Source organism: Cyprinus carpio, chromosome B22 (genome assembly GCF_018340385.1).
Source record: "Cyprinus carpio isolate SPL01 chromosome B22, ASM1834038v1, whole genome shotgun sequence".
Lineage (NCBI taxonomy): Eukaryota > Metazoa > Chordata > Actinopteri > Cypriniformes > Cyprinidae > Cyprinus > Cyprinus carpio.
Window position 1 is genome coordinate 25,445,267 of NC_056618.1, and position 23,970 is coordinate 25,469,236.

General features: G+C 35.7%; 1 protein-coding gene and 1 non-coding gene across 2 annotated transcripts; one reads left to right on the top strand and one right to left on the bottom strand.

Annotated features, from left to right (window-relative positions):
- Positions 1 to 1,187: 1,187 nt before the first annotated feature.
- On the top strand, positions 1,188 to 16,779 carry plpp2b (phospholipid phosphatase 2b). The gene is made up of 6 exons (XM_042749361.1): positions 1,188 to 1,832; positions 13,766 to 13,917; positions 14,168 to 14,430; positions 14,512 to 14,569; positions 16,121 to 16,297; positions 16,586 to 16,779. Exons 1-6 carry the CDS (start codon positions 1,772 to 1,774, stop codon positions 16,730 to 16,732), a joined length of 858 nt encoding a protein of 285 aa, XP_042605295.1. The 5' UTR covers positions 1,188 to 1,771; the 3' UTR covers positions 16,733 to 16,779.
- A 5,106-nt stretch (positions 16,780 to 21,885) lies between these two features.
- Positions 21,886 to 21,957, bottom strand: trnaq-uug. The gene has a single exon. It is a non-coding gene; the product is annotated as a tRNA-Gln (tRNA).
- Positions 21,958 to 23,970: the final 2,013 nt, after the last annotated feature.

Consider the following 23,970-nt stretch of genomic DNA (forward strand, 5'->3'; position numbering starts at 1 on the left):
GTCTATATTCTAAATTAATATTAATTAATATGATCTTATTATTTCAAATGATTTCAAATTCAGTTATTATTCAGGGGCTGACTTTAAGAGCATGCACCTAATGTAAGCAGACCAATGTTTCTGCTTATTTTAGTATACAAACAATATATTAATGCCCGGTTTCACAGACGAGGTTTAAGCCTAGTCCCAGACTAAAATGCATGTTTGTGCTGTCTTAACTGAATACAAATTTCAACTGACATATCTTAATAAATAATATATTTTCATATAATATCCCCCCACCCCACCGATCAGGGGCTGTGCCCCCTAAATATTACAAGCCTAAAAATGCCCCTGGTTAGCTGTGTAGGTAATATGTGACCCTGGAGCACAAAACCAGTCATAAGTAGCACTGGTGTATTTGTAATAGCCAACAATGCATTGTATTTGTCAAAATTATAGATTTTTCTTTTATGACAAAAATAATTATGATATTAAGTAAAGATCATGTTTCATTAAGATATTTTGTAATTTTCCTACTGTAAATATATCAAAACAAATTTTTTTATTATTATTAATATGCATTGCTAAGAAGAAAGGACAACTTTTAAGACTATTTTCTACTTGTCCAAATATCCTAACGACCCATACATCAATAAAAAGCTTATTTATTCAGCTTTCAGGTGATGTATAAATCTCAATTTCAAGAAATGGACCCTTATGCCTGGTTTTGTGCTCCAGTGTCACATATACTGTAGGCCTACGGGTTGTGGCGATGTTCACACATTTTAAAATAAGTTGGCTAGGTGTTTCCCCTAACTTTGTAAAAACACATTTTGTCTCAAAGCCTATATCAAATTTTCAGAGGTGTGTTCAAGCAGTGCACTAAAAATATTCCCAAAGAATTTAAAAACAGCAAACCAAACCATGCTCACACCAAATCATACTTTATCTATCTATCTATCTATCTATCTATCTATCTATCTATCTATCTATCTATCTATCTATCTATCTATCTATCTATCTATCTATCTATCCATTATCTATCCATCCATCCATCCATCCATCTATCTATCTATCTATCTATCTAGTCCTGGAGAGCCGGAGCCCTGCAGAGTTCAGCTCCAACCCTAATTAAAACTCGGCTGTCTGTAGTTTTCTGGTAACCCTTCAGACCTTGATGAGCTTGTTCAGGTGTGTGAAGCAAAACTGAAGCAAAACTCTGCAGGGCTGACGTTCACCCGTGATCTAGTCTAAATACCTCGGTATAGCCTCGAACATGGTCCACAACAAATGCAACGATTTGCTATGCCAGATAGTCTTAATAATGTAGTGCAAATACTTGGCCACGTTCATGTTTGTGTAATGTTTGTGTGTGTGGTTTGCGCATGCGCGTCCCTCACTGTCAAGGTGTGGACACGGCGAGAGCGCGAGTGGGAACAGTGGCGTGCTTTCGGAAAAGGAGTGGATGCGTCTACAAAAAAAAAACAGCCGGAAGGGGTGAACGCCAGTCCGTTTTTACAATAGCAATATGTGCACCAACGCGGCCCTGCCGTCGCCCTTTGAAGTTCTTGATCTATAAAGTCGTAAAGCTGCCGCGTCTCTGACAGTCACCTAAGAGCTGAAGTGAAGGACGAGGAGCGCAGGTAGAAGAGCAGAGCCGGAAGAACTCGCATTACTGGTCGCGTTCGCTTTGTCTAGCTTCTTCCAACAGGATTATCTCCGATATTATCTCATAAATGAAGTGAGTTTTAACGTGCTAGTTTTAAAGTGCATCCGAGCTAAAGAAATCATGACGGACTTGAGAAAAAATAAACTCTTCGTCCTGGTGGACGTGCTGTGTGTTGTTGTAGGTAAGCGAGTTTACCAATTCATCTCTGAATTTGCAAAGTTGTTGGTTGAATGCTATTTTAATCATTTCTAACATGGCATTTGTCTTTTTAAACAGTATAGGCTGTTGTGTGACTGGGTTGTTGACATAACAGACATGGACGATCAAAAAAAGAATAAAAATATTAATAAATCGTATTTGTATTGTAAGGGAAATTGGCAGTTGTAAATATAAAAGAGACGATTATGTGGTTAATTACATTTAAATCAAACTTTAATTCTCTTTAGATATTTTTAATCAGTTCAGCTTTTTCCATAACCTTGCATAAGCACACAAACTTGCAAAACTGGCTTTGTACTAAGTTGCAATAAACATTTTTGACATGCTGTCGCCATGTATAATTTGAAGACCAGTCTTTTGTCAATATTTAATATATATTATCTTACTTATTGTAAAATGCAAATGCTTTAGGCTATGTTTAAAGTGCCATGATAAGGCACCTTTTCACGTTTAAATATGTATTTGGAGGTGTGTTCTGTGTGTTTACAAATGGAGTTGCATTCATCCTGGCTTCTTTTCCTGGATTTTGCAAGTTCAGGAAGCTGAGTATTTGTTCATGGAAATGTGATCCAAGCCTATCAGTATTTCCCACAGTGTTTGGCAGCCTCTAGTGCCACAGAAATGTTCCTTTTCTTGCATTTTTGGCTTTTTTCAGGGCTTTGCTTGCAGACCAACCATGAGACAAACCCAATGACCATAAACATCTTAACATAGTCACCGAGTAGTACCCATTATGGGAGATTTGACTTGCTTCAGTGCTGAAGTGAGTGTGAACCAGCTTGACCATTGCTTCCTTTAAAAAAATACTGTGTTTTTCTTAACCGCATGAGGTATCCCTGCTATGACGCTGGGAGGTGAAATTTCTGCACCTGCCCTTTGAAGTCCTTTATTGTGTCCGTGTTCTCCAACCTCCAGCATTAGATTTCATGAGGGCTAGAACTTGCCCTAGGCACGATCCTTCACCTTTTGTCTCAGACTACACCTTTACCACAGAGCACATGTCTCTGTCTACATGAAGTGACTGATTTGAGGTGGTCTGTCCATGTTGTGGACAGGGATGGACAATATTGTCCTAGTCGTATGGTCTTTGAATTCATGACTAGTTTCATATGCTTTTGAAATGCTATTTTGAACAAACGTTTCAATGCAATGTCATGTGGTGCACAGTTATAGTAAACTAAGACTAAAACTATTAAAAATTGTTTTTGTTAATTGAAATTAAGCTGAATTTATATATATATATATATATATATATATATTTATATATATATATATATATATATATATATAAAAATATAAGAATATACATATAAATCTAAACATTTGGAAAACTAAAGCTTAAAATACACAAAAATGTTAAATGTTTACTTAGCAACTTAAAGTAAGTTTAAGTACTAAAATGACAAACTAAAACTGAATCAAGTATAAACTAAAGCCAAATAGAAATATTTTTAATGAGAAAAGGACATATTAAACTATTGAAATGAAAACTGAAAATATAAATAAAATAAATACATATAAATAAATGCTACTTGAAATGATGAATTAAAAAGAATAGTATATAATATATAGTAGTAATAGTATATCAATAATATTAAAATAGCATTGTGTTGTAACCATCAAGTAAAAAACACATTTCCCAAAATATTTTAAGGTAATTTTCCTTTTCTTCTTTTTACAAATAACATGAATTAATTCATAATATCTTAAGATTATTGGGGAGGTTGTACCAGATGACATTGCATCATCTTGCCCTGTCATAAAAAGATCAAATAATCTGATATTTTAAGAGATTCGTTGACCTTCACACACAGTGATGAGGGTCCTGAGGGTTGCACCACATGACATCGCCGTTTCTCAGATGCTTTTGAAAAGTTTACACAAAAAAACCGTCAGTATTTTTCCTACTTAACAGAATAATTCACAGAAAATTACAATTCGGTCATTAATACAAACCACATTCAGGAATTTCCCATTTGTTGCAGATCATTTTTCAATTTGGTCAGTTTTCTGCTGAAGATTCATGTATGGAAATAAAGGCACGTCTGAGAAAGGTCAATAACTTCTCATTCAGTGTCGCACCATAACTATATATGAGTGTGTATGCATAATTTGGTTTCTGATTGATCTACAAGGACATAAAAGAGAGCTCAAAGTCCTGTAAATTTGAGACACTTGGCCTTGAGCTAACGAAAGCAAGCACAGGTGGAATTATTCAGTCATTTTCAAATAAATATCAGCCTCTAAGATTGCTTTAGAAACAACAGAAAGTCCCAGAATCCAGTAGAGTTCAGCTACTGGAGAATTTCTGTAAGTGTTTCTGGGCAGTAATATCCTTTCCCAGCCCTGAATTTGACATTCAATCCAGCCCACCACCCTCTGCTTCTCTTTTCCTTCTGTCTAAGTAAACTTTCCCTCCACACAAACACAGTCTGGCTTTTGCTTTAGCTCACATCATTCTGTTTATTTTACTACTCCCACATAATTAATCATGTAGTATTTAAAGAAATATAAAACACAAATCATCTATTATAGACAAAAAAAACATCCACAATCTGTTCTAGTGCACTGATACATCCACAAGTCAAAGGTGCAAGATCAGTGTTTTACTTCAGTGAAAGTGAAATTGATGAGCGTTATCTAAGCTTATCTGTTTAATATTAAGCCAAACATTTGGCCCAGTACCGAAGCAAATTACATTCCATTTCTTCAGCAATCACTATTTTAGCTATGAACATTTTTAGTAAATAAAAAAATTTAATAAATAACAAAAAAAATAACATACAATGACCAAAACATTCTTTATTCAAACCCACCTTAACTAAAAAATGAAAATATTAGTAATAAGTAAGAAAAGATGCTTGGTATATTGCTTACAGGGCCTGTATGCAAATGCTTCTATCCAAAGTGACTAACAGATGAGGAATGTTAGAACAAGTGATTCATATTAAGGAGTTATGAAACATGAATGCTGCAATAAATAGTTTCTTCAGCAAAGTACAAACTAGAACAGACATGTAGTTTACACAAACAAGAAGTAGAGTGAATTAATTTATTTTCATGGAATGCTATAAAAATATAAATGTAAAATGCAAAAATATAATATATTCCTGTGATGGCAAAATTGAATTTTCAGCATCATTACTCCAGTCTTCAGTGTCACATGATCCTAAATCATTATAATATGCTGATTTTGTGTTCAAGAAACTTATCAATGTTGAAAGCAGTTTTGCGGTAACTGTAATACAGTTTCATGATTCTTTGATAAATAGAAAGTTTAAAAGAATCACATTTGTGATGGAAATCTGTTCATTATGTTAAAAAAAACAAAAAAACTTTTTTGGTTATAACTGTTTGGTATAAATTAGAAAATCATTCCACCAGCGAGGAACAGTTTTTAGAATCATAGTATTGTGCAATAACCAGCAAAGACATGTTGCTACACAATTTGGACTAATTCCCTAAAACTACTGGCAAAGTAATATGGGAAAACGACAAGGAAAAGTTTAGGCTGTTGGAACTGTCATGCATTATATTTCAGGTCTTGGTTAAACTTGTTCAGAAAGGTCTGCGTGAGATGGCAGTTACAACATCAACAAAATTGTTCAGAAATTGGTCGTATCATGAGACTAATAATATGAGAGATAAAAATGCTGTTCCATTAATTAATTTTTTTTTAAAGCAAAACTCAGTTGCTAAAGACTACTAGCATACTAGTTAACCTGTTTCCCACGCAATGTTATACATTTCCATGGCTTTCAAGAGTATAAATAAAACACTAGCATTAGCGTGGGGAGGAAGAGGGCTGGGACGGACTGACTCTGCTGTATGGTGAAAGAAAAGAGGAGGAGGGTGGGCGATTCTTCTTGAAGCAGGATTCCAGACTCTCCTGCGAGGCTGTACGCTCAGCACATAGCTTCCAAATGAGTCAGGCGGCCTTGCCAAACTACAGCTCAGGGACTGCTGCCGGCAGACAGACCGTCTTCAAAACGCTCACTCAAGGGGCGACAGGATTATATTTTCGTAACACTTATGATGGTACTCCAAAAACCCACAAAGAAAATCAAGAACATCTAATTTTCATCTTCAGAGCAGGAACAGAACGTGATCGTTGTGGGTTCGGCTCGGATGAACTGGGCTTCGAATGTTGAAATGAAGCCAGAATGGATTCAATGTATTGAAAGCTGAGTGTATTTGTTGAAAAAAATTTAAAAAACAAAATAAACAAGAAAAAACACAAAAAACACATGATAATTAAATATAATTAAACCTGGTGAACCAATGTCAGGATGAAGGTCAAAGCAGACCCTAAGAAAGACGGGATTTCTTTTCTTTTTTTTAAATGACTGAGTGGATTTTCCCCAGGTTTTTTTTGGAAATGCACCAACTCATGCGTCCTTGAAACTGCAAGCAGCACAATTCAGATTTACTCTAAATGTATGAGCTAAATGCTCTCATAAATCAACATAACAGTACCAGCAAAACCACACCATTGTTGTAAAAAAAAAAAAAAAAAAAGGAGTTTTCGAAGCTCATTTTTCTTTGTAATAATCTATTTACTGATTTCTGACTGAAAATAGTTTTAAAGTAAATCATATACCAAATTTCTTTTGTGTACTTTGAGACATTCCAAGTAGTTAAGTAAGAAATATTTGACGATGGCCCGTTGAATTGTTAGAAAAATAATGCACACCCAAGGGTGATGCGGCCCATGACGAGAAGCAGATTGCTTATAATTCAACAGCCCGGAGTCAATTATTTCACTTATACTACAAGACATCGATCAGATGATATATTTCAAAGTATTTTTTTTATTTTATACAGTTAATTACCAAGTAAACAAATATACTGATAAAATGTGTGTGTATAGTGAAACTTTGTTCATTTTCTTGACGTACAGTGCTGCTGTTACCTCGAAGTCATGTAGCTTTGAAGTCGCTAAACTATTTTACTGATAAAATCGTCAGTAGAGCTAACAACGTTATATCGCGTGTATTATGTTTCCGTGTGTGCGTCTGTAGGGAGAAAGCGGGAGAAATAGAGTAGGCTGTGTGTTTATGTACTTAACGTAATTTTGTGGCAAAACATGGAAATGATCTGTCGTTTTTATCCTATTGTTTACTATATTTATTTGTTTGGTCCGTGTCGTTGTGGGTTTTGGTTATTTTGCTGTTGTAAGAGCTTTGATATAACTGAAATCATTTGGCGTAGTGATATGGAACTGTAATGCGTCATGACCTGCCTGGAACTATACATTCACCTTGCGTTTTTCTGAAAATAATTGCACACCTTAGAACATTTGTCAGCCAATCAGAAGTTACAGTAAAACTACGTTCTTAAAGGGATACTTCACCCAAAAATGAAAATTCTGTCATTAATAACTCCTGCCATTTTAAACCTGTGAGACCTTCATTTATCTTCGGAACACAAAATTAAGATATTTTAATGAAATCAGAGAGCTTTCTGACCCTGCGTAGACAGCAACACGATGACCCTAAAGACATTAAGGACATCACTAAAATAATGTGACATCAGTGGTTCAACTGTAATGCTATGAAGCTACGAGAATACTTTTTGTGTCCAAAGAAAACAAAAATAACAACTTATTTTAACAAGTAACTTGTTGCAAAGTGGTTTGAGCCACTGAATGCTAAAGGAAAAGTTTACTTGAAACTAAAAAAAGTGAAACTAAATTGTTAACTCTCCCTATAGTTTTCTCTTTTCTATGGAATGAAAAAGGTGTAAATTTAAGCATAATGTCAGAGCTGCTCCATGCAATGAAAGTGAACGGTGACCACAGATTCTCACACATGACTTGGAAGATTTGGAAAATATAGTGTACAAGTCCTAAAACTGCTTTCATAATGCATATTCTTTGTCTTTACTGGAGCTATACAGTCTCTGGTCCCCATTCACTTTCATTGTATCCAGATATTCTGATGAACATCTACTTACCTTCAGCTAAAGAAAGAAAATCTTCAGAATAACATGAGGGTGAGTAAACAGTAACAGAATTTTATTTTGCTGTGAACATTTCCTTTTGTGTACTGAATGAAACCGCTAGTTTCGTCCAGTAATAGCCCTGGCGTTCCTCCAGCGGTGTGAGGGAAAGTGTAACTGTTTCAAACTGAGATTGCCACCAATTATCCCACATACCGTAACTGCACATCAGTTTGAACCAAATAAAGCAACACTCTGTTCTGCCCTTCGTATTTATAGTGTTCATGAAGGAGTGGGAGGATGCTCTAAACAAAGAGGGAAACATGAATGAGGTGGAGACTGTAGGAGTAGCAAGCAAAAAAATGACGTACAACAAAAGGATGTAAATCTTCAGTCCTTCAACGTTTCAGCAATCGCCAACTCTAATTATCTCCTCGCCCTCTTGGTGAAGTCACCATGTTGCTTTGTTACAGTTTCTTGAAATGCTGATTAATATTTAAAGCAGAAAATAAAACTTCCATATTAGGAGTTCATGGATAAAGTCTGACATCATTTGGTCACCCTCATGTTGTTCCAAACCCATCTTATGTAGAGCTGGCACTAAAATTATTTTGGTAATCGAGTAATTGGATGATTATTCTGACGATTAATCGAGTAATCTGATAATTTTTCGTGGTAATTTAAATTGACCTAAGCGAACAATAGACTTTAAAAGACATATATAATAGCAATGAGGCAATAATAATTGGTTCAAATAAAATATCAAAAGCAAGTCAGTTAAATAAAAGTTAAAATAGATAACGTAATAAAACAATATAATCATAGAGTATGTACATTATATATTCTATCAAAAACCTGCAGAAGGCAACAATGACCTAGCAATTGTTTTTACGCTTTACAACGCAATCTAATCCTTGTTTAACATTGACTAAACAACATTTAATTCAAATGTCCACTTAAAGCGTCACTTTCGGGTATTTTGTGGGTTAATAGACACGGGCAAAATGCAATCAAGAATTGAAAAAAAAACTTTTATGATGAAACTTGACATGACAATTTTAATTTGGACCCCATCCACTTTCATTGCATGTAAAATAAGTGTGAATATTCCTAAACTTCGTTTTTTCGAGGAATAACTACCTGATTGTAAGCAAATGATGACAGAAGTTTTATTTTTAGTAAAATGTTTAGTTAAGAGCTAGAATGCATTGCGTTTACTCTCATAGCAGGACGAAGAAAACACTCATAAAAAGACCTCATTCCAAAACGGGGTCCCTTAATGTTTTACAGGAAATTTCACTTCCTGTACCTTCAAATTGAACTCATTTGTTTCAGGGAATGGTTGTGGGTTCACTAATAGCAGCACCAGTGACTACGTTCTCAATCACAACAATCGCAAAACCAATCTACCCCCGAGTTGGGTGTCAAGCACAACTTTCTTCAAGCACATCTCGCCCTCTCACACCAAATCACCACATCCATCCCTGCATCCCTGCTTAATCAAATAACCAAATGACTGCCAAGCTCGCACCTGCCAACTGAGGCTTTGAACTCAGACCGTTTGAAGCTCTTCCACGTTGACCACGTTTAATGTACCTTACACTGACTTAATTCCGTTGGTACACAGTCTGGAAAATGTTTTGTGAGTAATACTGATGAATTTCACTGATGAGAACCAGAATATACAGCTCAGCCTTTTTAAATGTAAAGCTGACAGATTTTAAACTGAGTTCTCAATGCTTCTCGATGTTTTGGTTGTGTTTGTCATTAGTCAATGACAGTTTGAAATAAAAAAAGTACTTCTCTGTGTGAGATCTTTCAGTTTTCCATCTTGCAATTTTACCCGTCTTTTTGTTTCCTAATAACGTGTCTCAACAGTATAAATTTTTATATATAAAAAGTGAAAAAAAGATTCCAAGTCATACAGAAAATTCAATCCAATCTCATCTCAATAAAAACATCCTGAAAACACACAGGTCCAGATCCTCAAAGTGTCTGAATCTCAATGGAGTGATAAAACTGGAGCCATTGTTTTGTGGTCTCCTTCAACAGGATGGTCTGTGAGACCTGAGGAAAAGTTTATTTTTCTTGCATCACATCATTTTGAGCTAGTGAACAGTTTAAGGTAATGTTCCAACTTTTGTTTTCTTTTAATATAACAAAATATTACATATGTTTTGTGAGGTGCAAAACAAAAGAAAATAAAACAACTAAATGTTTAAAAAAAACATTTGTTTTGTAAAGTGATAACAAAAGAAAATATTTGTAAATATTTTCAATGTTTTTTTTTTTGTTGTTGTTTTGTAAGGTGCAAGACAAAAGAAAATAAAACATCTGTAACTGTTTTTCAAAAAACATTTGTTTTGCAAAATGCATAACAAAAGAAAACAAAACATATTTGGAAATATTTTTTGAGGAAAAAAAAATTTGTACAGTGCAAAACAAACATTTTTAGAGTTTTGTTTTGTAAGGTGCAAGAAAACTGAGCTACAGTGTTGTATGAAAGGTGCTCTATTATAAGCTGGACTATTTTGTTAAACTCAGTGAGCTCTTTATTATTTACATTCATGTTATGAGCTTGTTGTTTGTGTATCTTTAAATGGTCCTTGCAGAATAACAATGATGAATAAACTTTAAAAAAAGGCTGCATCTGTTTGAGGCCCTGTTTACACTAGTGCGTTTTTGTTTTAAAACGGCGTTTTAAAATGAAATCGATCCTCGTCTACACTGGAGTTTTCACTGCGTTTCAGAAATGATCTCTGTCTACACTACACAACTGAAAACTCATGTCACATGACCATTCATGCAGGTGCAACCATAGATATGTATAGGTAAATTCCCTATTATTTAGATAGCGGATGTGTCTGCGTGGTTTGGAGTGGTTGAATGGGGAATCTACCCATACATATCTATGGGTACAACAATGAGCATGATGTTATTGTTTACACGGTCGTCAAGGATACACAGGGCAAATGTGGGCAGCTACGCCATCATTTTCATAAGACTCCGTATTGGTCCGTTTACACTGAAACGCAACCCCAGAGGTTTCAAACTAAAATGTGGTCTTTTCGGTGGTCAAAAACGCTGGAGTAGTAACCATAGCAAAAGTTATGCATTTTAAAACTAAAATGCACTAGTGTAAACGGGGCCTGAGTCTTGAGGCGTGAGTCTAATTCAGTAATTAGTTAGTTAGTAGAGATCGACCGACTGATCGTTTTGCCGATTAATCGACACCGATAGTTGATTCCCGGAACTATCGGCTTTTAGCAAAAATGCATGCCGATAGTTTTCCAGGTTGCGTCTGTTGCTGGAGCTGCTGAGAAGGGTCTGTTGTCATTATATAGTGCGAGAGCGGCCTCTTGAGGTGGAAATCACTTACGCCTCGTGTTGTTTGTTTAGAGACGTGCGGCTGCGCGCTGCACAGAGCAGGAAGATTTAAATGCAGCCGACAGAAAATCCTGCTGCGCCAGTCTCCATTTATAAGTTTAATGAAAGTATTTTACTTGTTAGTGTTTTAATTTTAACATTTACTATAACTAATACATTTTTACATTTTAAAGTGTCTTCAGTTAACATTAGTTAGGTACTATGAAATTTATGAACTTTAATGGTCAATATAATATTCTTTTTTTTTTATCATTTACAAAGTATGGTTCAGTACATTTTTAAAAAAAAATAAAATAGTAAAGCCCTATTTAAGTTTTCATTCAGTATCCATTTTAAAAACCATCAGGTGATTAATCGTATCGGCTAGTGTGGACCAACCTAGCTATCTGTATCGGTAAAATCATTCAACCTGGATTTTTGACCAAATTGTGAATCATTACTCTAAACATTCAAAGTTACATGAGTGGTATTGTTTTAAAAGTGCACCGCTGAGGATGTCAGCTTTAAGGTTTGTCAGTGCATAATGTTTTTTGTGTTTGTCACTGTTTGTCATAGACCACAGTGTATGGAAATAGAGTTTCATTTCAAACAGTTCTTTGTTTTTGGGAATACAAAGACACTTATTTGTTCTTAAGTGCCTCTATGATTCTATTACTCTGTCTGTTGTCATGACAACACGAATCCACTTGTCTCAAGAATACACTGGAACTCAAAATGACTTGTTTTGGATATGTTGCACCATTGCATTTCAACTTGTCTTTCGATGATTTAAGTTTCTAAATCTCTAGTGCCAAAACTTTTAAATTACATTAAAGTTAAAGTGATTGGTAAATTTTCTCTCTCTTTTTCTCAAAAACACATAGAAATGATTGTTTTGTTTAACAAAACAAAAGAAGACGAAAGTTTTGTATGGTAAGGTGCAGAGCAAAAGAAAACAAAAACATTTATAAACATTTGTCTGGAAAAACATTTTTGTTTTGTAAGGTGCAAAGCAGAAGAAAAAATCTTCCTAAACACTTTCAAATATTTTGTTTTGAAGGAAAAAAAGGTGTAAGGTGCAAGCTTTAGCTGCGGTCTTGTATGAATGGTGCTATATATATATGTTTTTTATTAGTTTATTATGTGAATGTTAATGAGCCCATTATGTACAGATTATGAACTTCTCGTTTGTATATTTTTAATGGCCCTTGTAGAATAATATTGAACATTTGAAAACTGCCTGGGTGAAAGCAACTCCCTCACATTGAGCCCAGAGTTAAATTTGTGACAGACCTGACCGTCTGTCTCACAGATCCTCTTGTACATTTTAATACCACAGTGGTATAAAAGGTACTTGAGCAGTTCTGGTTTGTGTGCTGGAAATCCAGATTTAGACATGCCGAATGAACCAGAAGGTCCAGAATCAACATTTTTAACTGCATGTTTTCCTGCTGATGAAGCATCTTTCTGATATCTCTACAGGTCTTTGGCATTCATAGCATACCTAAAATATCTACACAAATGCTATAGATCCCATTCAAGCAGTAGAATATTTTCATTTTCTTGCGGTGAAGATATGCAAACTTACTACAACACTTTTATACATCCACTTGATCCATAGAAAATGGATTTACAGGAAGTAGCATATTGTTCTCTTGAGTCACTGTGGCTTAGGATCACATGGTTGCTGGGTGATTTTGTAACATTTCCAAATGTCCCAAGGACATTTTCCATTCATTAAAGGATCACGCTGTGGCTACATTCAGACATGTGCATCTCCAGCCACATCAGTTCACCGACCAAGACATTGTGGAAAGGATGTCTGGGCTGTGGATGTGTACGGTCGTGTTTATGGTATGGCTCACAACGTGTTTTGGGTTAAGATGGTGCAGTCAGGTGACTTCCTCATAGCTGTGGGATTAATTTCCGTGTGACTCTTAGGAAAAAAGAGGTACTATAAATAGTCACTGCTTCCATGGCAGAATTCAAATGGTATTCTAAAAGTTATTTTTAAAAAATAATTAAAAAATTGTCCTGCATTTCGTGAAATCATCTATAATGCAAAATTAACTACTCCAGTTTTGTTTATTTGTGTATATATTGTATTGTTTGTGTGTAAAGCATATATAAATTCATGATTTAATGGATTGAAAATGTTTGTCATGATGAGAAAAAGTTAAAAAAAAATTTGGTTATTATCCAACTGCTGTAACAATAACAAAAATGTGATACTTCGACCAATAATCAACAGAAATATGTTTGATTGAATTATATTTAATTATAAAGTTACCCAATTTTTTTAGTAAAACAAACATACTATGATTTATAAATATATTATGTAAATATATACATTATATAATCTAAATGTGAAATTGTTGTTTTCGAATTAATGTAATTAGAAATGGTTGAAAGTATTTATTTTATTTTATTTTAAATATGACCCAGACAGGTTCTTGTCAGGTTTTAGGATAATTCACCCTTTATATTCTTCACATTAGAAAATAAGTTTTAATTTAGGAAGCATTATCGCTTTAAATTGCTTTATTTATGTATTTATTGTTTGTTTGTCTCATTTCCTCTTTCATGTAGCTTCTCTGCCCTTTGTGATAATGAATATTGTGTCCCAGCCATACGAGCGAGGCATCTACTGCCAGGACGAGAGCATTAGTTACCCTGTAAAACAAGACACAATCACCATTGCGACACTGGCTGTAGTCACCATCACCTGCACTGTCATCATCGTGAGTCCCTCATTCATTGATCTCAATCATTCCTACCATGATCTCATCATCCCATGAGTCACGCGCTGATTCTCAACAAAGTGTCCGTTCATGACTCCGCACAGCAGAGGGTTTTATTATGCACAACAACACAAGAGTTATGTGCTCATGGACTTGTTTGACATATTAACAATAAACCCAACTGTTTTAATCTTTGTCGCAAGCTACACAAATGCATACTTCTAAACATTTACCTCTTCTGTTCCTCTAGATATCTTCGGGTGAAGCGTATCTGGTGTACAGCAAAAAAATTCACTCCAACTCTACCTTTAATCAATATGTGTCAGCCATATATAAGGTGCTGGGTGCCTTCCTGTTTGGGGGAGCCGTCAGCCAATCACTGACGGACTTGGCCAAGTACACCATTGGGCGACCACGTCCACACTTCTTAACAGTATGTGCTCCCAAAGTCTGCAAAGGATACATGGCCACGATCAACTGCACTGGCGACCAACGTAATGTAACTGAAGCGCGGTAGGTTTCTCATTATATATGTTCTAACAGATAGTTTTCAGTGAATTTCTTTTGAAACTGTATGTGATTTGTGTGTCGTAGGTTGTCCTTCTACTCGGGTCACTCCTCCTTTGGGATGTATTGCATGCTGTTTCTAGCGGTGAGTGCCACAGCAGCCAAATGCTAACATGTTAAACATTAAAGGGGTCATGAACAGAGAAATCAAAACGACATTGACGTCGTTGTACTATAAAAACATCCTGTAAGTTTCAGAACTCAAAACTATCTTGTTAGTCTAAAAACAGCTCGTATTGAAGCCAATGTGCAAAAATGACATGTGCCACTTTATGATGCAATAGTGTGGATAAACACCACCTCCGTAGCAGATGATCAACGCCTGCTTCTACATCGCTGCCTGTTTAGCCCCACCCACCAATTCACACATGTAGTGTAAATAACAAGAGAACAGTACAAAATAAAAAAAGGAGGTTCATGATCCCTTTAAACATTTAACACAAGTTTGGGGGTGTTTGTCATTTGTCATTCTGACTGCAGAAATGGATGATCTGAAAACATTAGCTTAGCTTTTCTATGTTTACCATAAAGTGACAAATCAACCGTTTGGTTGAGCACGTTTTTGAAAAATTATTAAAAACATACTAAAGTTTTTTTCATGGCACCAAGTAACATAATTTTTTTAAGTTAGGGCTCTTACAGTGTAATATGTCAAAAAAAAAAAAAAAAAAGCAAAATTTCACCAAGAACAGTTCAAATGGCAGAAGTGATTTCTTTATTTCTGACATCCATGTTAGAAGAAGTGTTGTTGATTGACACTGAAATCTAGTGGATTTTTTTTTTAACATAACATACCTCAACCAGATGGTACAGGTGGCTCAATCAGCTTGAGTTAAGTTAGGTACTCCTCTCAATAAAATATAGGGACTCAAAATGTGTTCAACCATTTGGTCAAGCAGGCCGTTAAAGGGTTAATTCTGCTGTTATATTTAATGTCAATGAAGGTGTTAAATGCAGTGACATTTACTGGTTTTTCAAGGCAAAATCTAGTTATCCGATAAGAATCCATGCCATTGGGAATTTCCAGTGTGAGAGATTTCCTCTCAAAGATTTGGCATTATTCAAACTGGTCAGGCAATTTCATGACATTGACTGAAAGAAGGCTGCTTGGTTTGAAAGTGACTTTGTTGTGAGCTGTGTTTCATACATAGCTACATTTGACAGTAATACTTTTTGCCTGTGAAATCTTTGCTAATATTTCGCTAATATGACTGCACATAAAGGCCTAGTAGGATGCAACTGTTTTTGAAGCACAAAAAATGGGAAACAGTGAGGAATATATGGTGTACAAGTTCAAATTTTGGAATTTATCATTATTTTGTTGCAGAGTTTGCAAACGAACTGGAATTTATTTAATGAAACGACCAGAGAACAGAACAGCAATAAAAACTAATCTCTGAAATCAGCCAAGACAGGTTCTGCATCATCCTCGGTACAAAATGATTTCCTGATGAATAACAAAGCAAACTTTTTAGAGAGCCCTCTGAGATAATGCTAGCATTTGTTATTTTCCAAAGGCTAAAAAAATGACAGCCGTTAAAGAGTTTTTTCTTTCTTTCAGTTTTCTAATCCTCTCAGCAAATTAAGTCATTAATATTCCTCTAATGAAAGTCACCTCTTCTTCTTTTCTCACCAGTTCTATGTTCAGGCCAGGTTGAATGCAAAATGGGCTCGTCTCCTGAGGCCCACTATCCAGTTCTTCCTGGTGGCCTTTGCTGTGTATGTAGGTTACACTCGTGTGTCTGATTATAAGCACCACTGGAGCGATGTGCTGGTGGGGCTCCTCCAGGGGGCGCTCATTGCAATTCTCACTGTAAGTTAACCCATTTTTCCTTTAAAGGGACAGTTTACCTCAAAAATATCCATTAACGTCATAAAAAACCCTAAAAACTAATATCCTCACCCTTTTGTTGTTCCAAATCTGTATTACAAAGTACTAGAAAGAATAAGAGTTAGAAATTTGGTAATTATTAATTAATAAGAAAAACTATATAAAAAACATTAAAGCATAGCATTGTGATATTAATTATATATATATATATATATATATATATATATATATAATATATGCATAACTGCTAATAGTCATTGTCTCTTGCAGGTGCGATACATAGCAAATTTCTTCAAGGTCCATCCTTATCCTCAGTGCTCAAGATCAGAGACAGCGGACAGTGAGGAACGGAAACCAAGCTTACATTTAAGCGAGGTACAGCACAATAACCATTTAGGCTATTCTGGACCTGCGTGAAAGAAATGAAGCTGAACACTACATCTCCCACAAACCACTGGACTGACGGAAGGCAAACAACCAAAACTACACAAGCTCACAAAGCAACACCTCAAAAAAAAACAATACTCCTCCTTTGAAAACAAAAAAAGCTTTAGTGTGTCTTCATTTCTTTTGAATGACAGAGAACTTTTTATACATATTTAATCAATTTATTTTAATCAGAATGATTTGCTGAGGATGTTGAGGGGCCGGATTGATATATGGTATATATACTGGATCAGGTTTCGGACAAAGTCATGTATAATCTGAATTGTAAATCTTACTGTTGTGTAAATAATGGCTTGCTTTTCTTATTATAAATTGATGAACCCAACAGAATCCTACATTCTGTCACTAAAGATGTCAGAAATCACTTTTGCTAATATTATGTGCCTTAGTAATTATATAGTAATCTGGACTGCAAATAGTGAATAATGTAAAAAAAAAATTGCTAGGTTATATTTTTTGTTCCCTTATTTGACAAAATTTAAACGTGAGATACCACTACAGCATCTGCAAGCCTGTTTTGCTTCTTTATATTTTCAGTTTATGCATTTTAAAAATAATACTAAACTGAACTTTTGAATACTTATTACCGCAATTCCAAATTCCTATTAAATAAATGTAATATTAATCATATATATATATGAGTGCTGCATTATTTTTTTTTAACATTTTTCAGATTTCACTGCTTTAAATAATGTTTACTTTTACACTGGTGCATTATCATTGTTGTGCCTGCATGAATGGTCATGTGACATTTTTAAATGAAAACACACTAGCTTAAATATGATGAAATGGAACCTATTTTGATTACATTTGCATTCTACGGAAGAAAAAAAAAACATAAGCATGGTACATTTAATGTTTGCATATCCAGTTAGCATATTTTAATCGAGAAGTACTATGTCAATAATATGTGTTTATGTAGGCATGATATCAATCCTCATGTAAACTTTAGTTTTATATACTGAAAAGGACATATCAGCCAGAAGTGGTTGCCAAACACTTTTGATCTTATTTGGTTTGCAAGCGTTGTTTACTTTAGCCATGTTCTCATGGGCACTTTACTGTCCGTCCAGCACTGCAGTAGCCAGGCATTTAATGTTGACCATTTATTCAGCCACAGCCATGACTACAAATGAGATGGTCAAAATTAGTCAGCTTTCTTTCAAAATGAAATCTCAAGAGTTTAATCAGTCCTCCAATTAAAATGCAATGTCAAGGTGAAGAAATTGAGAAAGAAATGCATTGTTGAATACTCTTATTCTAATATTCAATTATTGAATAATAAATTCAAACGATATCATAATAGTATGTGCACTCAGTGTGAGTGTGGGCAGATCTGTAGTTGCACATGCGCAGTTCTTTATTTGTGTTATAACACAGGCTAGCAGGCACTGAAATCACTGGTCAGGATGGTAACAAAGCTTCCAACCTACCCTTGTGTTCCTAAATGGCAATGGTGTGACAAAAAACCTTCTTGCTACTCTATATCATGTTGTGTTACTTTTACCTCAAATGTAAGTTGTTATTTTGTGGTCCACCATCCCTCATTACTCCCATCATATTAAATAATAGTCTTCATAAGAAGACAAAAAAGAAAGCCTAAATTGCTCTAACAGATTTAGCACTTTTGTTCCTTTGGGGATGATTTTAGGTCTGTTGTCACATTACTGTGTTCAGAGCTATTTTAGCTCTGTATTGTTGGGATCTCCTCCAGTAAATAATTTGCGTGTCATTTTGTGTGAAGATGGCTCAGTTAGCTTGTCACATTCCGCAAAATTCCTCCGTCGGTTGTTTTGCACTTTCAATGATAGGCATTTAGACTTACAACAACCTTAAAATACACAATAGTGTTCAATGCTGCAAAGTTGGATTTACCAGAATAGGGCTTTTCACACTTGAAATTGTTAACCCTGGGTCATCCTAAACCCCAGATAAATGGAATCCTGGGTTGCCTGTAATCATGTTTCACGTTACTCATACTATACCAGGGGTTAACTGTTAATCCTGGGTATTCATTAACAGACGTTTCACACTGTACATTCGTAAACCCCCGGTTAATGGTCATTCTTATTTGCATATTTGCGGTGTCACTGATTGGACGAACAGCAGGCTACCTGTTTACACGGCTTTTCCCGTGTCTTTCCAGTTATTTAAAAAAATATGTCGCTGCATAGGTCTTTAGCTGTTTTAAGCCTCATGAGAAGCACAAAGGCAAGAAAACAGACAAAAGTACAAAAGAAAGAAAACAAGGCGCAAAGTATGCATATTTCTTTGAATTGTGAATTTTGAAGTGTGGAGAGACTAGAATTAACTGTAAGAATAATACCGTCTCCTCATCACTCCAGTTCACACGCATTCCGTCTTTTGACATTTCTTGTTTTTCTCTTACCGGCTGCTGTTTACATGACGCACGTTTCATGTTACTGATGTGGTAATCGAGCCTTGCTCCTCAATTTCTGATTGGCTGTCTGTTGCTAAGCGTCCAGCAGCAACAAGCAAACACCGCTCCGTTCCACACTGAACAAACTTAGCACCACAATGTGGGGTTAACACCACAAATGTGGTGCTAACCCTGTTCCGGAGCATGGGTTTCATAACCCCGGGTATAAACCTGTGCTAACACCACTTTCAAATTACAGGTGTTAAACGTTTCTTTACCAGGGGTTAAAAGCGGTGTTTAGAACGAGTATAACCCGGGGTTACAGGCAGTGTGAAAAGCCCTAATGAATCTTTTAGCTAGGGTGAACTAGGGATTGCACAGACTAATCGACTTCAGTGCTCTGCCATGATGCTTTAAGCTTGACGACGATTAGTCGCTGGTCCTGTAGAGGGCGCAACAGGATAAGAAATCTTTGAAGGACCACATTTACACTGCGTTTCCAATAAATGTATACTCCAAAAGCTCCACAAGACATTTCTGATTATATTACTGGATGCTCGAGATTGAACAGGAGAATGCACATTTTAAACCGCTTATTGTACAGGTAAGTTAATTGTTGTTCTAATCAGAATCAGAATCATTCAGCGCGGAAATGTACTGTCAACGCTGTTCTGTGATTTCTCAATAAAATAGCCTAGAAACTGAAAAGTTCAAGCATATATTTTTTAATAACTAAATCCCACAGTGTCACTACTACTAGAGAGACGCTGCCATGTAGAATTAATTCACACACGCAATCACTCACTCATGCATTCATATAAATGTAATCTTTACTGTGCTACTTTATCTATATCTGATTTAGAACGAGCAGAAATCTGTGAGAAATAAAATGACCCAAAGGCAAAAGAACTAATAAAAATGAGCTGTTATAGGGGAAATAGCCATGTGGGCAGCGCTGTGTCATATACCACAGCTGTGCACAAGGGGTTTGTCACAGCTCCAGACTTATTTGTTCATTAATGACGTCATCAGCGACTAGTCAACTTCGACTCGACTTTCATCACATAAAAGTCGACTTTAAAAAAAATCAACTTACCTGTAGCCTATATATTATCGATGTTGTTTTCAATGTTGTCGTCGATGTTATTGATACACATAACTGTGGCATAATGGCGCCAGTCCGAGTCCGTTATTATTGGCTCCTCCTATTTGATGTTGATACGAGACATGAAAGTAGCGCCGGTGTCTGCTCCACCAATGAGCGGACTGATATACAGCATTGCTATGTAAACATTAGGAAATATCTAATAGAGCGCTGAATTCATTAAACATGAAAGAAGGCTGATTTTCAAGTGAAATGTTTTCTGTTGAGTGCGTTTTATTTTATTTTATTTTTTTGTAATTGTTTGCAATATGCTTCTGAAATGTCAGTATCCTTTGGCCCTATATCTTATAACTCATCACGCAATTGTTCATCTTCAAAATGTCAGGTTTTCACATTTTCTCCTTATAAATACATCTAAACAGCTACAAAAACATACTAAAATTAGTACTATTATTTTCTATAGAGTTCATTATTGGCAAAAAAAAGGCCTCCTTGCTTTAGGAAAAATGGAAGGTGTAGTAATTCTGATTTATATGTGGCATATAGCCTGGCAGAAGTAAATAATCCAGAAGGGATCTGCCATCTGACTCCTGTTCATTTTGAAATGCACAGAGCTGGAGTCCCAGAGAGACAATGCTACACTTCTTTCAGCTCAGGGGTCAGTGATGCCTGGCTCCCGGCCACACCAACCACCGGCTGGATGGGTTTATATATTTATACTCGCTCACTGTTGCTGCTGTTCTCTGCGGCTCTGTGACGAATTATAACAGGTAACATACATTGGACGGTTGTACACTTCATGGACAACACACTGACTATTAATTCAGACACTCCTATCTACAGATGTAGGGCTGGTCAATAAATGTTAATGTAACTGTTAATAAATTTGCAACTTTATACCTTCAAATTACTGTCATTTAAATGTACCTCTGATCCTGAAGGCCAGACGTCCGGCTAACTCTAAGGGGACGTCTGGCTCCCGCTGAGGTCAGAGGATCCACAAGAGACATCTGGACTGGGCTGCAGTGGCTCAGGCCTGCAAAATACAGGGTCTGTTAACCTGCCAAGTGGGCTGCAGATAGTGGGCAAAGGGGGAAAATATGAGTACTATGCCAGGAGAGAGGAGACAAATTGAGTATTTTAAGATCCAAAAAGTTAATGGTGGAGCGAATATGAAAAACAAGAGGACATAGGGGTTTCTTAGCCATACCAAGCAGACATTAAATCTGACAAAACATCTCTTTGGGTCCATCAGGGTATGTCGTGAAACGTTAAATGATTTATAAATAAAGAAATTGTAAATATATGTTTTCATAATAATAATAATAATCATTAATAATTTATATCATATATGATCTCCATATTACAATAAAGTAAAAAAAAAAAAAACACATGTATGTAATATGTGCTATACTGACTCCTCCTGGACATTTAAAGTATTACACCTTAACTGTCATCTGATTAAAGCCTGAAAACGCTACTTTGGTGGAGGTTTTATTTTGTATTATTTAGGAGTTATTCCTCAAACGGTCTGCGGTCAGACTACTGTCTTTATCGTTTCCTTACTAATCTCGGTGAGGTCTACGTATTTTCTGAATATCATTATTCAACATATTTTAAGGGGGGAAAAAAAAGCTCAGGTTCTACCGAGATTTGAACTCGGATCGCTGGATTCAAAGTCCAGAGTGCTAACCATTACACCATAGAACCACGTGCACCTAAACTCGCGTCATGCAGTAATATCTGAAAACACAGAACATCATTCTTGCTAAACGTTATATGTTATTGAGAAAACGTTTTATCGTGTCAACAGATAATATACATACACCCTAAACGTTATATTTAAATACAAAAAAAATTCAATCTTTTATCGCCAACTTTGAATGACAATGTCAATGCATGTTGATTTTTCATTCAACAAGTACAAAATGTATCAGTTTGGCTTACTATTAAGGTTATTAAACTAGGTTAAAATTACTATATGGCGAAAACCTTAAACAAAGACAACAACAAAAGACCGTGAAATCCGCGAGGTCAAAAATAAAACCTAATCAAACAAAAAAGACAACACATATCATATACCATTTCCCAAAAAAAAAAGAAACAACAACCGTGAAAATCTATGTGTAAAATACAAAGCAACATGGGATGATTGCGATTACGTCCACGGTCAACATGTTCACCACACTATAACAGCTCCTCCATTAATTTTAATAGTAATCAATACCGCCCTTGAACTGAAGGGGGCAGCAGGAGCTCGGAACACATATGGCATGTATTATCATTACACTGATTGCAGTCATTATTTAAGCAAATTAGGATATTTGCGATGATTGCGACAAGATTGCAGTCTTTATTAGAATAAAATTAAGACAATTATCTAAAAATACAACCCATACTTACAATAGGCCAATAAAAAATAAAAAAAATAAAAAATAAAAAAACTAAAAACTTAATATCTTATCACAACATCCTAACATACAATAAACAAATGTAATTAAGACAGTTTTAGGAAAATCATCATCACACTGTTGCCCATAAAAAAATCACAAAAACAAAAAAAATAATAATAATTAAAATCCATTTTGTTTTTTCTATTGTCAATATAACACTGGATATGAATTTGTTCAAATAAAGAAAGAACTGACAGGCAGCCAAGAGCATAATTGATACACATCTATGATTCTAGAGACATATCTCTAGATATGCAAATACATCGTCTTGGTTCCAGGTTTGAATCGGTATGAATCATTTTAATTGTACTTTGAATAATTACTGAGGTGGAATTTCTGGTTCCTGTGTTTTGAAGTTCGATATCGGGTGCAAATGTGCTTGAATGACAGTGTGTGTGTGTGTGTGTGTTTGGATGCTGATGTGGGTCATTAACCCTTCTCTGCCCCCTGGGGAAAGCAGGAAAGAGGAGGAGGGATGGATGGATGGATGGGGGGAGAGCTGGAGGATAGGAGGGGGTTCCCAGGGGAGGAGAATCCAATAAATCAGCCTGCCTTCTCTGTGCTGACATGGGGCTTGTCTGTGAGGGGTGTGTGTTTGTGTGTTGTGTGTGTGTAGAGGGGATCACAACAACAGCATAGCCTTCTCTGGCTGTCAGTCACCTCCATACTGGCCAGGCAACATACTCACACGCCTCCCGCAGACCCTCATTACCATTCATCCATTAGTTTCTCAGTGCTCAGTTCTGGCAGGCTGATTACTTACGTCTCATTTTCTTTCTTTAGTCTTTTGGATGTCAAGTTTTTCCCAAAGTGGGAGTTTGCATCATTGATATTAAGTGTTTTCTTAGCAAGGTCACATCTTTTGAGTGCATGTATTGCGACAATTACTTGAGCAGATAGTCAAGTAGGTTACTACAAGTGTCACACCAAGAGCAAAGTACCAACACAAAAGCAAACAAATGATCTCTTCGCCACTAAGTGAACATTTCTGCTCTAAATATAGATCTGTAATTGGAGAATGTGAAGATGCCTCTGTCAGTTTGATATATGTGTGCAGGTATGTTTGGAGTCAAGTGCGTGAAACTCTATATCCACCGTGGAAACTGTATGTTGTTAGGGAATGGAAAACCAAAAGCTATGTGTTTGTGTTAAAGGTGTAAGTGAAAGGTGTAAATTCTGTAAGTTAAAAAAAAATCACAAATCTTATTAATTTGTGCTGAATTTCAATGTGCGGAAATGCAAATGAGGTTTTAAGAGCTACAGCTGAGGG